Source organism: Paramisgurnus dabryanus, chromosome 20, assembly GCF_030506205.2.
Source record: "Paramisgurnus dabryanus chromosome 20, PD_genome_1.1, whole genome shotgun sequence".
Classification (NCBI taxonomy): domain Eukaryota; kingdom Metazoa; phylum Chordata; class Actinopteri; order Cypriniformes; family Cobitidae; genus Paramisgurnus; species Paramisgurnus dabryanus.
In genome coordinates, this window is record NC_133356.1 from 16,065,325 (window position 1) to 16,081,285 (window position 15,961).

General features: G+C 38.0%; 1 protein-coding gene across 9 annotated transcripts in view; it reads left to right on the forward strand.

Annotated features, from left to right (window-relative positions):
- The window catches only part of kcnq5a (potassium voltage-gated channel, KQT-like subfamily, member 5a), a 166,570-nt gene that overhangs the window by 135,044 nt on the left and 15,565 nt on the right, over nt 1-15,961 (forward strand). For 6 of the 9 annotated variants that reach the window (XM_065296678.1, XM_065296682.1, XM_065296683.1 and 3 more), the window contains exons 4-8: nt 2,105-2,280; nt 2,811-2,936; nt 5,613-5,723; nt 6,497-6,592; nt 12,363-12,457. In XM_065296678.1, the coding sequence (XP_065152750.1) occupies nt 2,105-2,280; nt 2,811-2,936; nt 5,613-5,723; nt 6,497-6,592; nt 12,363-12,457 (604 nt within the window). Of the gene's footprint in view, nt 1-2,104; nt 2,281-2,810; nt 2,937-5,612; nt 5,724-6,496; nt 6,593-12,065; nt 12,155-12,362; nt 12,458-15,961 lie in introns of all 9 variants that reach the window. The other 3 variants (XM_065296679.1, XM_073812924.1, XM_065296681.1) reach the window with 1 other exon arrangement.

Sequence of the window (15,961 nt, forward strand, 5' to 3'; positions counted from 1 at the left end):
AATTACCTTTTAAATACAAAATAAGGGTGAGACAGAAATAATCTGTTCATTAAGCATACGATATTATTAACTTATTAACCCTTGTGCGTTGTTTAAATTTACTACCCTTTCTTGTTGTTAGTGGATGAAAACATCAGATGAAAAAAAATCAATTTTTTGCATAAATCTGTTAATCAACTGATCAAAACTACCAAATCTTTACAAAATTCCATGATTTTTAACTCTTTAATTGCCAAGTTCATAAGTGGTGTCACTGATTTGGGAAAAAAACACAACGACTGATTTTCAATATAAAAAGTGTGTAGCATCAGTTTTTGTTTTCTCCCTCATTTATTGTTAGTGGCTGTTTTTGCCCCATTGACTTTTATTATAAGGACATTTTTCGATTGCAGAGCCGTGGCACCTTATTAACATGCATTTTTGAATTTTGGTGGTTTTCCTTTTGCAAAGATATCAAATTTCTCATCTTTACTGTTGATCACCATGTGGCACTATTAATTCTTTAGTAGGTCTGTGCAAAAACAAAAAAAGTTTAATTTCTAGCTTGTACATTGAGTTATATGGAGTAATCACTTTTTATACTGAAAATCTGTCATTTTGTGTGTTTCCCCCCCAAAATCAGTGGCACCACTTATGAACTTGGCAATTAAAGAGTTAAAATCATGGAAGATTTATGCTTAAAACATTTTTTTACAGCTGTTTAATTTAGTGGATGTTTTCATCCACTTACAACAAGAAACGGTAGTAAATTTGCCCACGTTGTGTTTTTGAGTTTTTGAAAAAATGTCAAAGCATTTTCTTAAAATATGTGTAAATATACAATTTGTCACCAAAAATCATTCCATTTGCTGAAACACAGAGAAGGTTGTGTCCAAATTAAGACTTAAAGAAACCTTAGTGGATGAAAACATACCCAACAACACATTAGGGTTAAAAAATAATTGTAACATGTAGATGCATATACACAAAATTAAAAGGCTGCCAAATAGAGCCGTATGTTATGGGGTCAGCATGATGTGAAATTTAATGATTTTTCATTCTTCAGATCATTGCAGCTTCCTCTTACAAAATAAGTGACTTCATCACATTTGAACTTGGGAAACATGGTCCCAATCCACAGGATGCAGCTCTTTTAAAGGCAGATTTCAGGCTGGCTAGAAGTACAAAACCGGACCACATTGAGAGCAGCTTCTTTCCTAATCGATTAAGAAGCGCAGTTCCACCTTTACATCACCCTTCCTAAAAGCATTATACTTCATTTGTGCTTAGCACAGTCAGAATGAGATTGCCTGCAAGAAATCAGACGCTACAGCTGGTCTGTTGGATGTGGTGCAACTTTTATGATTTTGGATTTCCACGTTTTAGCACGGCTTTTCTTCACGAAAAACATAAATCTGTTCCGCTGGATCCCATCTGCTCATGTTCCTCAATGTTCCACTTTCACCCTGTAGCAACCTTTAAGAGTCGTGAGATTCGGATTTCAAATAACAGACTCTTTGGAGGCCACTTGGACATGTGTGACTAAAAAGAACATTATTTCAAACCTCAAGTGTAACGTTCAGCAGGAAAATATGACGGAGGTGATTTGAGTAAAAAACAATATTATCACTGGTTAAGATGTGTTGGAAGCTGAAGGATTAGATATGCTGTTCTGTACGGCTGCGGCTTCTTTCTTTTGGCAACTCTTTCTGTCTCTGATTTTTGGGAGAAAGACACAATAGGCAAGTGAAATGGCCTAATTATTTAAATATTGGCATCCGTGTTGTCCCACCGAGAGCTACTTATTAAAACAGACCAATATTTTTTTAGGCAGCTCTTGGAATTGGTGGGTGGTCCTATTTCTTGTGCGTGTAAGCTGTGTGATACCAGACAAAAGTGATATTGATATTGGGAGATAAAGGGAGCTGTCAGTCACAACAGAAAGGATATTGCATTGTATTCCTCATGTGGCTTTGCTATCACAGGCTTTATTTTATGAATCAATATTCGCTATGATTAACAGCTGTGATCATTTCTACAGTAACAGACATTAATCAAGTTCTTATGTTGTAAGTATAAAATAATAGAAATGATGCCTGAATTGTTGCCGTCTCCTTTGTTACAGATATTATTGTACTCATTGCATCCATCGCTGTGGTTTCGGCTGGTAGCCAAGGCAATATATTTGCCACGTCTGCACTTCGCAGTCTGCGTTTTTTACAGATCCTGCGCATGGTGCGCATGGACAGGCGAGGCGGCACCTGGAAACTGCTGGGATCTGTTGTCTACGCTCACAGCAAGGTACGCTTGGATAATATGTTGTGAATGAAACTTAAATACTATTTATATTAAAGGTTTAGGTGACCACAAAATGCATTTGGACAGTTAAACCATGCACATTCAATGACATTGTGCAACATAATATCAGTGTGTCATTATGTATCCAGCGCAGAACAAATTTAAAATGTTTAAAATGAGAAAAAAGTTTTTTGAGTTAAAACTAAAATGAGTAAAAGTTCAGACCCTTCTCAGGTCATAACATTGCGTGTGAGTTTTTATGTGGAGTCAGACATGTGACACCACAATCATGGTTTTTTTTTGTACTGCTTGGAATGAAACTCCAGCCATGGGCTGCAGCCAAGCCACACGCTTCCTCGGCCCTCAGTTACCATCATTTAGTGGAGAGATTAGGGGTCCTGCAATGAATGACTGTGGTCTATATAATAGCAGAGTTATTTCATTCTATCTCCTCTCGGTCTTAGCCGTAACATATCTCAACTCTCTGTAAATATGATTTGGCAACTGGAGTCATGTTGTGATGTTTTCTGCAGGAGCTTGTGACCGCCTGGTACATTGGCTTTCTGGTCCTGATCTTTTCTTCATTCCTCGTCTACTTGGTGGAGAAAGAAATCAATAAACAGTTTGCCACCTACGCTGATGCTCTTTGGTGGGGTACGGTAAGTTTATGGAAGATATGATTTTATAAAGAAACAACAAAAAAGTTCAGGTATACAGTATACTTCAAAATTATATTTCAAAGCCAAATATAAGCCAGGCCTAATGTGTAATATTTATCTTTTTGCATTACGTAAATCAATAAGTGATTTAAGTTACATCCTTTAACCATGATATTGTTTAGCTGTCATTGCACACACAACATGAACGGTCCTTCTTCCTCACCAGATGACTTAACAAATCAATAAATGCAATTTTCTGCTCTCACCATGCTTAGAAAAGGTGTTAAAAGTATGTGAGGTTAGTTAAGGGTATATTCTCAGCTGTAGGGACAAACCAGCAGTGGCCCAATCTTACTCTGCCACAAAGTATTTACACTGGGTTACGCCCAAGTCAGCATCTAGCGCTGACAGGCAGGCTTCAGAGGAAAACGGGAGAACATAAATCTGGCTTTGTGTGCGAGCTTTGCCTCGATGCACTGCGAAAGGCTGCAGCGCTCTTTGCGTTTGACAAATCACTCACTTTTACTGGATGTGTTGAATTTGCTTTGGCCGGGCCTTTGTTTAAGTATCCCCTGCCTGCATGGATCCAAAACGCTCACTTGTGAGCGTGGAAAGAAGTGTGAGATGTCAAAAATACCAAAGTATTTTTCGATGGATCAAACGTTGTGCGCCTGTGTGGCCGTAACTTTAGAGCAGAGCTCAGTTTAACTTTTAGTGTTTATGGGTGTTTAGTATGGCATAATGGGCAGAGTGGAGCTTGACTTGGCATTCATTGAAGAATATCCTGTTTGATGGCCTTTTGGGTTGAAGAATCGGGGCAGACAGACTGTGACAGCTTACAGTGCACTCGGGCCAAAATTTGATCTGTTCCTGGTGTTTGGCCGTGATGTAAAAGTTTAGCCACTACTAGTTTAAGCCTCCGTTACTAATTCAAAAACTTTGCAACAAGACTATGACGGCCTAGGCGGTTACTTGTTTCTGGTAAGATAAGACCTGCATGAGAGACATTAGCCTCTTTCACACAGTAATTTCGGTAAATTATCATGAATTTACCAGTAAATAGAAAAATGTGCTGTTCACACACGTAGTGACGTACAGTCTTTTTACCAGTAAGACATCATTCACACATCAGTATCAATATACCGGTAAACTCGAAGAAAAAGCGGAAGTTACATGTGGCGCACGGCGAGCCCAGTAATATATTTGTAAACAATGGCAGGTTATGACTTCATACCCACGGTCCGTATTTTGTTGTTTTCACATATGTGGCAAACGCTGACAGTCGCGAAGTTGCTCGGGACCAAACAACATTGCATTAGGCGATGTCAAACGAAACCTACGTCTTAACCAACAGTACTTTTTGCACGTTAGGCTTCACTGAGGGTGTGCTAAGGACAATTTGGCATATAGATGGTAAGCTGTTTTAACCAACTTTGGTAAAGAAATGTGGATGTTAACTTCAGGTGTGCTCGACGTTTAAGCAGTGCGTGTATGGAAAGTCTGTAAACAGTACGGGGGTAAACGCATCATCTGTATCAAAACGTTATGATTGGCATGAAGCCGTCAATGCGGTCTGACGTTTTCCGTTCTAAATGGTTGTAACCTATATTTTTTGTTCACACATTGCGCTCACCGGTAAATTACTGGTAATCGTACAACCTCTCTTACTGGTAAATTGGCAGCAATGATTTACCAGAAATGTTCTGTTCACAGATGACCATTAACAGTAAATTATCAGTAAAGACTAGCCTTGGTATCCCCATGCTGCCTTGCGCACAAATTTATTTACGCTGCAAGTCTAGCATGGAAACTATGGACCATCTTTTTCCTCTGAAATAGGAAACCAATCACAGAATGGGGAGGGGGCAGCAAGACGATGATGACGTCTATGCGACACACCGAAATAGTTTTGTTTATCCAACATGGCAGTAGATGCAAAGTTACTTTTCAATGCAGCCTTAGATAGTGTTTTGAATGCAAGTTTATTTTAAAAAAGAGCAACGTTTGGCGTTAAACAATTTTTATATCCAAGAAGGATGTTTGGATATGGCAAGACAGAGTTTTATAGGACCAACCTGCTAGGCATTGTCGTCAACGAAGTCCATTTAACTTATAAATGTTAAGTCGTATTTATTAGTATCATATTGTCATTAGGCCTGTACTGTGGTTGTCACAGTGCCATTAAGTTGTGCTGCTTTTCAATATCAATACACAGCTACCTGTTTAGTTGCATAGCTTTCAGCTGTGTGCACACGTACACAATAAAAGTTGTTGACGCTTGAGTTTATGTCGCTCAACATACGTCATCTGGTTTGATTGAAATGATTGGCTAGGAGCTACGTACAGACGCATTTGATAGACATTCGCACTCACAGCGCCCAATAAACAGCTATGGGCATTTGTAAACCATGCCTCAAATACAAGAAAATGAGCATGTGGTTCCCAGACCACGTCTCATTCTCTATGAGACTGGTCTGGTGTTAGCCAGGCTAAGTAAAGACTGCATGTGTTAAAGGGACTATTGACCGAGAGCAAGAAAGCATGATTGAGCATGTGTCCATCTCATCCAATCAGATTCAAGGACCAAAACTTAACTGTTGTATACAATAAAAAGCAATATTACCCTTGTGTCTGTTTTGAAAGATTCACAATTTACATTGCCTTATCTTCCTTTAGATCACCCTTACCACCATTGGATATGGGGATAAGACTCCACAAACCTGGACAGGGAGGCTTCTTTCTGCAGGGTTTGCCTTGCTGGGCATCTCCTTCTTTGCTTTGCCTGCTGTGAGTAATCAGCACCTGGAATACGGCATTTGGATATTGCAGATTGGGAAAAAAATGCTCTATATTAATGAATGATTCTTTAAAGGGATATTTCCCCAAAAAATGCAAATTATGTCATCATTTACTCACTCTCATGTTGTTACAAACCTGTATACATTTGTTTCTTCTGATGAACACAAAGGAAGATATTTTGAGGAATATTTGTAAAAAAAAAAACCGTTCATCATTCACTTCCAAAGTATTCTTTTTTCCTACTATGGAAGTGAATGGAGCTCATGATCGGTTTGGTTTCAAATGTTCATCAAAGTATCTTCCTTTGTGTTCATCAGAACAAAGACATTTGTACAGGTTTGTAAAAACACGAGAATTAGAAAATGATAGTATTTTCATTTTTGGGTGAACTGTCTCTTTACAAGTGTGTCATTCTTATCACGTGTTAACAAGTCGTTGTCTGTCTTACTTGACAAGGCATTTCTTAATCCATCCATTTATGAGGTCTCGATCTTGACAGATGGCTGATTTGTTTTTTTAAGGAAAAAACTCAAAATCACTAAATCTGTTTTAGTTCATAGAGCTTGAGAGACTGTGATGATTTTTATGGAGCGTTTGAGGACATACAGTATGTGTGGCTGACTCACTCGCATCAAGTGTTCTGCAGCTCTCTGCTCACAAATGTGTCCTTCGGCCTCACAGTCTCTCTTAGTAGAAATCAGTGGATTAAACCTCAGTAATCCTAGTCATTTGTGTTTTTCTGGGGGTGGATGCGGATGTAGGGTATTCTTGGCTCTGGTTTTGCTCTGAAGGTTCAAGAGCAGCATAGACAGAAGCACTTTGAGAAGAGGAGAAACCCAGCGGCCAGCCTGATACAGGTAAACTTACCCTATCTGACACATGCTTGTTCACATTAACATATAAAAGCCACACAACATTAAAGAGCCCCTATTTCCATTTTATGATTTTATATTTCCTTTGGTGTGTAAGTGTGTGTTAGTACATTTATGATCTATAAAGTTACAAATCCCAAAGTCTACAATGACGCGAGTATCGTCTTTAAATAAAAATCTATTTTCTTGGACTACAATGAACGCAAGGATTCAACAGTTAACTACCTCAGCCTGTTGACGTGGACTCGATGCACATTATCATAATTCCGCCCGCTTCCTGTAAGTACCCTGTATGTTTTCATATTTAAAGGGACACTACACTTTTTTTTGAAGATATGCTCATTTTCCAGCTCCCTAGAGTTAAACATTTGATTTTTATGCAGCAGTCGAAAATAGTCCCCTTTGTAACTTTCAATAGCAGGGGACTATTTTCGGGCACTGCGTTAATATCATTGCGCCTGCTGCAGCCATGGTATGGCAGCAAAGTCCTTGATTATTACGCCAGAATGAGAGTATAGTTCCTACTTATATCGGCCTAGAAAATTGCAACTTTAAATTTTTCATCTGTCTTAGTACATTATGTACCTACAGAAGAGTCAAGTTTTAAATAGGAAAAATATTAAAACTCTTTGGTCAGTTTTGAGCATGATGCTAATGGTCTAATCAGATTCAATGGATTATGCTAAGCTATGCTAAAAGTGGTATCGCCAGACCCGGAGATCGGCTGAATGGATTCCAAAATGGAAAAAAATCAAATGTTTAACTCTAGGGGAGCTGGAAAATGAGCCTATTTTCAAACCTATTCAAACCAATCCGTTACGTCCTACTCAAGCCACGGTGGCAAAGTTGATCGATGAGCTTGGTCATCAGCATTTTTTGGATTAGATTTGGGCTCGCATTAGGGCGATATTATCTCCTGTTGGGGACTGATCTTCCAAATATGGTAAGGAGCGCGACATTTCCTTCACTCGCTTGAGGTATTCGGCCAATTGCAACGCACTGGATAGCTGGCCAATCGAAGCACACTACTTTTCAGAACGATGAGCTTTGTACAAATCGATGCATTTCAGAGAGATGGGGCATAGGGGAGCAACAATAATGTATGGTATGTGGAGAATAATGCGTTTTTTAAACCACGCAAACACATTGTATTACATACTACCAAATACACAATATAATAAAAAAATTTTAGCAACATAATAGGGGCTCTTTACAAAAACAAGAATAAGTTTTATATTACATTGTACTGCATTTATGTTAAATCTTCAGCTCCCTAATGTTTACATAATTCAGGCAGCGAAACCACCAAAGAACCTGAGGAACCAGAAATTTGAATGCACTATTTCTTGCACAACTTGTCATTTTTGCCTATTTCCACATTGATTTCAACTCAATGTCTTTTTTCAACTCAATGTCTATTTTTTTTTAATTGAGATTAAGCCGACGGTCGGTTTTGAGCTTAATTCGACTTAGTTTTTCCACTGTGTTCCACGCCGTTGGCTAAAGTACAGTAAGTATCCCACTTCGTTGGCGTCGGTTTAGTGTGTTAGCGTAAGTAGAATAATAAGTCAACTACAACTCAGTTAATTACTCAATTAAACCCAGGTAATTTTTTATGAAAGAAGAAAAAGGGCATTGATTACATTGCGGACTATTATCTTCAGTTAAAGCCAAAGGAAACACTTGCAGATATTTATGATGTGTTTCCACGGAAGGAATTCTGCGCAAGAGCCTCCCTAAGGACAATAGCTCTTTCTAATGGACAGTGCATCTTTCTTTCTAGCAGGAGAAACAGATTTACTCCAGGAAAATGTGCACACACGCATATCTACAAAACATTGAGGTGCCGTAATATAATAGAAATGAGTTACTTCCTTTTCCTTGCTGTTGGAAACCCACAAGCAATTTTACAAGCATTTTAACCACCGTGACCTAAAGTCTTTTTTTTCTCCAGGTTGTTTTCTGATATTGCAGTCTGAGAAGATCCCATATATATCATTGGTCATTGTGTTTATTTTGTCTTTCCTCCTGCTCTGCCGCTAATGCTGTTTTTAATTTTCTTTTCCTTTTTTCCAAAGGCCTTTCGGTGGGCAGCCAACCATCCAGCCCCAATTACTGTTGTCAGTAATCATGTGTTCTGACCGTAATGTGTTCTTTAAAGGGATAGTCACAAAAAAAATACAATTTCTGTTATCATTTACTCACCCTTCTTAACCTATAAGACTCCCTATGGCTTGAAAAGCAGGTGGCATTTAGCTGTTCTTGTCCATGCAATGAAAGTGAATGTGTCCACAGCCGACTCTAGTTGCTATTCACTTTCATTCCATGGAAAAAGAGCAGCATGAACGTTCTGGTCAAAATAATGTGTTCAAAATAAGAAGAAAAGTCTTATATATTTGAATTGACATAAATGATGACACAATTTTCAATTTTGGGTGAAATATACATCGAAGGTTTAGCATTGCGGGAACTGCATTGATGCATTATTTTTTATTATTTGTGCTATTTCACCTTCGTTAATCACTTCTGGCCTTTATATAACACAAGATTAGGTCTTTACGTATTTTAGTTATGATCTGTGGAGTATGATTCCGAGCTACGTCTGGATTCTGATACTTTCCTGCATGTTGCGATTTATGTTTTGATAATATGCCCTTCCTCCTCACTGCTGTCACACTGTCAACTCTGCATTTTAGAGCTTCAGTCTTTTACCATTGTAAAGTTTTTGTCCTCATGACACGTCCTCCATGCCTTTCACATCCGGTAGTTTTTTAAAGCAGTTATTCATTACTTAACTCTTTCCATGCCATTGACAAGTTACACTAACCTAAAGGATTATTAGGAACACCTGTTCAATTTCTCATTAATGAAATTATCTAATCAACCAATCACATGGCAGTTGATTCAGTGCATTTAGGGGTGTGGTCCTGGTCAAGACAATCTCCTGAACTCCAAACTGAATGTCAGAATAGGAAAGAAAGGTGATGTAAGCGATTTTGAGCGTGGCATGGTTCATGGTGCCAGACGGAGTATTTCACAATCTGCTCAGTTACTGGGATTTTCAATCACAACCATTTCAAGGGTTTACAAAGAATGGTGTGAAAAGAAAAACACCAGTATGCGGCAGTCATGTGGGCGAAAATGCCTTGTTGATGCTTAAGGTCAGAGGAGAATGGGCCGACTGATTCAAGCTGATAGAAGAGCAACTTTGACTGAAGTTACCACTCGTTACAACCGAGGTATGCAGCAAAGCATTTGTGAAGCCATAACACGCACAACCTTAAAGGCGGATGGGCTACAACAGCAGAAGACCCCACTGGTTACCACTCATCTCCACTACAAATAGGAAAAAGAGGCTACAATTTGCACGAGCTCACCAAAATTGGACACTTAAAGACTGGAAAAATGTTGCCTGGTCTGATGAGTCTCGATTTCTGTTGAGACATTCAGATGGTAGAGTCAGAATTTGGTGTAAACAAAATGAGAACATGGATCCATCATGCCTTGTTACCACTGTGCAGGCTGGTGGTGGTGGTGTAATTGTGTGGGGGATGTTTTCTTGGCACACTTTAGGCCCCTTAGTGCCAATTGGGCATCGTTTAAATGCCACAGCCTACCTGAGCATTGTTTCTGACCATGTCCATCCCTTTATGACCACCATGTACCCATCTTCCAGCAGGATAAATCACCATGTCACAAAGCTCAAATAATTTCAGATTGGTTTCTTGAACATGATAATGAGTTCACTGTACTAAAATGGCCCCCACAGTAACCAGATCTCAACCCAATAGAGCATCTTTGGGATGTGGGGGAACGGGAGCTTCGTGCCCTGGATGTGCATCCCACAAATCTCCATCAACTGCAAAATGCTATCCTATCAATATAGGCCAACATTTCTAAAGAATTCCTTGTTGAATCAATGCCACATAGAATTAAGGCAGTTCTGTGAAAAGGGGGTCAAACACAGTTTTAGTATGGTGTTCCTAATAATCCTTTAGGTGAGTGTATCTTGTCAATTAAAAGAAAACACTTCCCTGCCAATGTTGCTTCCCTGATGGGTTTTTACGGCAATCAGTATTTCTGCTATTTTCCACACTCTTATAAAAGTTATAAAACATTTAAGCATCCACTGATTCAAAAACTGTATAAACTATGTGTATGTTTTGACCATCATTCTGAATCTGATCGCTAACAAAAGTCCTTTACAAAAATGCAATTATCTTAACTTTTTGCTCAAAATTTTGTATTTTTGAAGGAACCTACCCATATTTAAGAGGTGATATAAAGATAATTAAAAAATTTTGATTTTTTTTAGTTTGTTTGAAAGCAGAGAGCCTGTTCTGTCATTTGATATATTTTATGTTTATATATTTATAGAAGAAATTTTTCTGGAATGCATTAAACTTTTGTGAAAATCATAAAAATGCTGACCCTGGCAGGGAAAGAGTTAATACATGCTTGATACATCAACCTCTATTTCTTATTAAATTACTGTGCTCCACTTTTAAAATACATATAAAGCATTTGTCAACATTTGCGCTGTCAACAATAGCTTTTTAATGTAAACTTTTTAATTTATGCAAAGGCTGCATACCAACATTTGTGATTGCTATGTTAAAAAAGTAATAAAGTGACTTTTGTCATCATTTTAAACATCATTTTTAATTTGTATGTGCTATATAAACACATACCCTTTTACTGGATAGGGATACAGTACGGCTCTTTTCCTTAAGCACATCACTTTTAAGTCATCTGGCTGTTTTGATGTTATGTGTGCCACCCAGGCATCAAGACATTTATTCAACACTGTTTCCACTCACAAATTTAGAAGTGGAATATTGGCTCGAAAAATACTCCAGTGTTTTTGCACGCCAACCTTTTGAAATTATTTACAAAAGGGTTGAAAGCCTGAGACCACATTGAAACTCTGGGATTTAAATGTACTGGTAATAAACAGGAAGTTTGGACATTTTAAAAAAAATTCACTATTCAAATAATTCCCTATTTAAGATTAAGATTTTGTCTATTTTGACAAAGTCGGATTTCTTTGCTTCCCTTAAAGCTCACCAGAAACGTTTGGACCATTCTCAGCTCATGCTGGAATAACATGGATCATCAATTTATATGTCAACTTGAATGCATGCTGTTATTAAAGCTAAAAGGGAGGACATACCAAATTGAAAGAAGTCATGCTTTTCACTGTCAGTGGATTCATTTGGATAAAAAGTTTTTATTTATAAATCCAAAGAAGAAGTATATTCTAATCTCAGGTGTTTGATCCCCACTTTGTTACGCAGCACAGCAACTCACTGAAAAAATATAAAAGCAGCAGTTGAACAAATGTCTTGAGCCCCAAAAATTCACTTATTCACAGATTCGCTGGCTGTTTCCTCACCATGCTATTGTCTTTCTCCACCCATGTGTGTTTGTGTGTATGTTTGTCTGTCTCCTGCACCAGGCCGCCTGGCGTCTCTACTCCACAGACCTCTCCAGATCATACCTGAGTGCCACATGGCTGTTCTATAAAAGTGTTCTTCCTCCTCAAAGGCATGTATCAATGCAGTGAACTGATGGAAGGACGCTTACATGAACCGGTTCTTACTAATCATTTTTCTTTTCTTTTCTTTTTGTTGTTCTTTTTTTCAATCCCTGCTTTTTCCCGGCCTTGCGTTTTTTTCCTGGTATTTTTCTTTTATTTTATCCTGTCCATATTTCCCTCACTGTTTTCTTGGTTTTGTATACTCTGCACGTTTAGTGTGTGTGGCGTAGCTATGCGGCTGATGAGAACTCGGTTTCCATTGCTACCTGGAAGCCTCATTTGAAGGCGTTGCATACCTGCAGCCCTGCAAAGTAGGTACAACTGTGGCAGCTGGTGTCTTCTTTGGTGTCGGTGCTTCTGTAGCTCTCATTTTCCCTCTTCACTCAGCAAATGAACTTCTTTCAAACCCTCCAACCATTTCAAATCTCCTTTCCAACCATAATCATCTCCTCTATATCCTATACTGTAGTCTTGATCTATACACTCAAAAGCAGAAAATGGTGTTAAATAGCACTAAAAGTGGTTCACTGGCTCAGGGAAACCACTTTAAAGGATTAGTCAATTTTCTTAAAAAAATCCAGATAATTTACTCACCACCATGTAATCCAAAATATTGATGTCTTTCTTTATTCAGTCGAGAGGAAATTATGTTTTTTGAGGAAAACATTCCAGGATTTTTCTAATTTTAATGGACTTAAATGGACCCCAACACTTTACAGTTTTAATGCAGTTAAAAATTGCAGTCTCGAAGGACTCTAAATGATCCCAAACGAGGCATAAGGGTTTTATCTAGCGAAACTATTGTCATTTTTGGCAAGAAAAATAAAAAAATATGCACTCTTAAATCACAACTTCTCGTCTTCCTCCGGCTGTTTGACGAGCCAGCACGACCTCACGTAATTGCGTAATGACGTCGAAAGGTCACGTGTTACATATATGAAACGCACATTTGCGGACCATTTTAAACAATAAACTGACACAAAGACATTAATAAGTATCATTAGAAATACAACAATGTCGGAACGGTTCTCTTTCTCCACACTTGTAAATTCTGGGGCGTAGTTTAGATATGTCATTTGTGACCTCTTGACGTGATGTATTGGGTGCGGTTGCGCTGGCTTGTCCCACAGCCAGAGGAAGAAGAGAAGTTGTGGTTTAAAAGTGCATATTTTAATTTTTCTTGCCAAAAATGACAATCGTTTCGCTAGACAAGACCCTTATGCCTCGTTTAGAGTCCTTTGAAACTGCAATTTTAAACTGCATTAAAACTGTTAAGTGTTGGGGTCCATTAAAGTCCATTAAAATGAGAAAAATCCAGGAATGTTTTCCCTCAAAAAACATAATTTCTTCTCGACTGAACAAAGAAAGACATCAACATTTTGGATGACATGGTTTTGTGTAAATGATCTGGATCTTTTTAAGAAAATGGACTAATCCTTTACTGTAAGTAGAACCTGGAGTGCTGCTTTAGCACGACTATAGTACCACTTATGGTTCTACATTGCACCATATGGTTCTACTTTGGTGCTATATATATGTGCTATGTAGCACTTAAAATAGTACTCCTATGATTATGAGCCAGTGAACCACTTTTGGTGCTATTTAGCACCGTTTTTAGAGTGTATCCCTGTCGATAAAGACTCCCATTGGTTCATTAAGCACATTCTTAGTTAAAGTACGGGGACTTTGACAAAATTTCACCTAATTTAAAGACAGAGTAACTTGCATGAAAGTAAAAAAAAAATGTACTTGAGTATTTACAAGTAAAAATATTATTTTAAAAGTTTTGAAATCTCACCTGTTGCTTAATTCTAGCATCTTTGATGAACAAACTCTGTAACCTGTTTGATCTGAATACTTCAATTTTCAGACTGAGTCAAGTTCATGCAAAACACTCTGGTAATCATAAGATTTTGAAACCTGCTACCTAACAAAGCTAAATTTTTAATTGAATTAAAAATGTACTGTTTAAGGTCACATACTGTGCTTGAATGACCATAGTGGAGGCCATTTTACACGGAAATAAATTAAAGAATTTTCTTTATCAAAAAATAGACTTTAAATGTCAAAGTGATATTTTATCATTTAAAAAGTGTTTTTATTCTTCTCTTATTTTTTAGTAAACATACAAAACTTTTATTTAAAAAATGTATTACTTTTATTTAAAGGGAGGTTTGGCAGCCGATCTGTAGTTAAGATTGTATATACTATAGTACACATTTTACACAGTAACATTAGCTAAGTGTAGTTTTTGATACGCTTTAGCTGTGATTTGAACTAAGGTTATCTAAGTTATTTTTTATTGTTACCAGAAATAAACTACTCTAAAAGGACTTTGTTGTTTACCGGAAGTTCCACAAAGCTATTGTTCATGTTGTTACTGCTAAAACTGTCTATACTCCTATTTAGCTTAGTATTGTTCAGTAGTTAGGAGCGCTAAAAATCATGGGTTTAAAGCCAGGGAACACACATACTGACAAAAATGCACATCTTGTAATGCGCTGTATTATGCTGCGTTCACCCCAAACGCAAATAGAGCATATGGCATGAATGATTTCAATGTTAAAGGGGAATTCCGCCCTAAAACGGAATTTAGGGTGTTTTTTCGTTGTTAACGAGTCAAACTTTCATTTAAAAGCATATTTATGACTAAAGAGCAACATTTAAGATATTTAAGATTTTCGTTTTCTGGTAAACTGGCCTTTGAATGGGAGTGAATAGGGCATGTCGATTGAGCGCACAAAATCTCTATTTTTACAACACTAAGGAGGCTCGACACAACGTGATACTTTACTCGAAGTATCACGTGGGTCTCTACACATGAACGCGAGCATTGAGAACATTGTTTGTGTACACAGATTTTAGTAAAAGCGAAAAGTTTGGAACAACTTACCGTGCTGTTAAACTGCGTCCCGCCGCCATCTTGCCAGTCATGAGAAATCGATCTCAGAATGCGACATAAGGAGGAAGGAGAGTAAAGATGGATAGCTCCTAAAGCATAGTTCCATATAAATGCACGGATAATTTGTTGTTTTGTCTCAAGTGAAAAACAATATTGACCCTGTAGTTGAAAAGTAGCTTCCTATGGAGTCCATTCAATCGCATTCTGAAATCGATTGCTCATGACTGGCAATATGGCGGCGGGACGCAGTTTAACAGCACGGTAAGTTGTTCCAAACTTTTCGCTTTTACTAAAATCTGTGTACACAAACAATGTTCTCAATGCTCGCGTTCATGTGTAGAGACCCACGTGATACTTCGAGTAAAGTATCACGTTGTGTCGAGCCTCCTTAGTGTTGTAAAAATAGAGATTTTGTGCGCTCAATCGACATGCCCTATTCACTCCCATTCAAAGGCCAGTTTACCAGAAAACGAAAATCTTAAATATCTTAAATGTTGCTCTTTAGTCATAAATATGCTTTTAAATGAAAGTTTGACTCGTTAACAACGAAAAAACACCCTAAATTCCGTTTTAGGGCGGAATTCCCCTTTAAGTCAATTTAAAGACGCGTTAACCCGCATCTGGAGGTCTCACGGCACGAATTAGGTGTTTATCGCGGCGTGGTAGACGCAAATTCCCCTCATTCGCGCGTCCAGTTCGTGTGAATGACGTGAATTGGCGTCTGACGCCCAAGTTGAAATTTTTTTGTTAACCAATTTCGCCTCGGATGCGCATCAATTTCGCTTTAAACGCTTGCTTTTTACCTGTGTCTATTTCGCTTTAGAGCGCGAATGCATTCAAAATGTTCAAGTGGCAAACTACACCTGGTAGATGCTAATTTTACGCTCTTTACGGATTTGGTGTGCACGCAGCA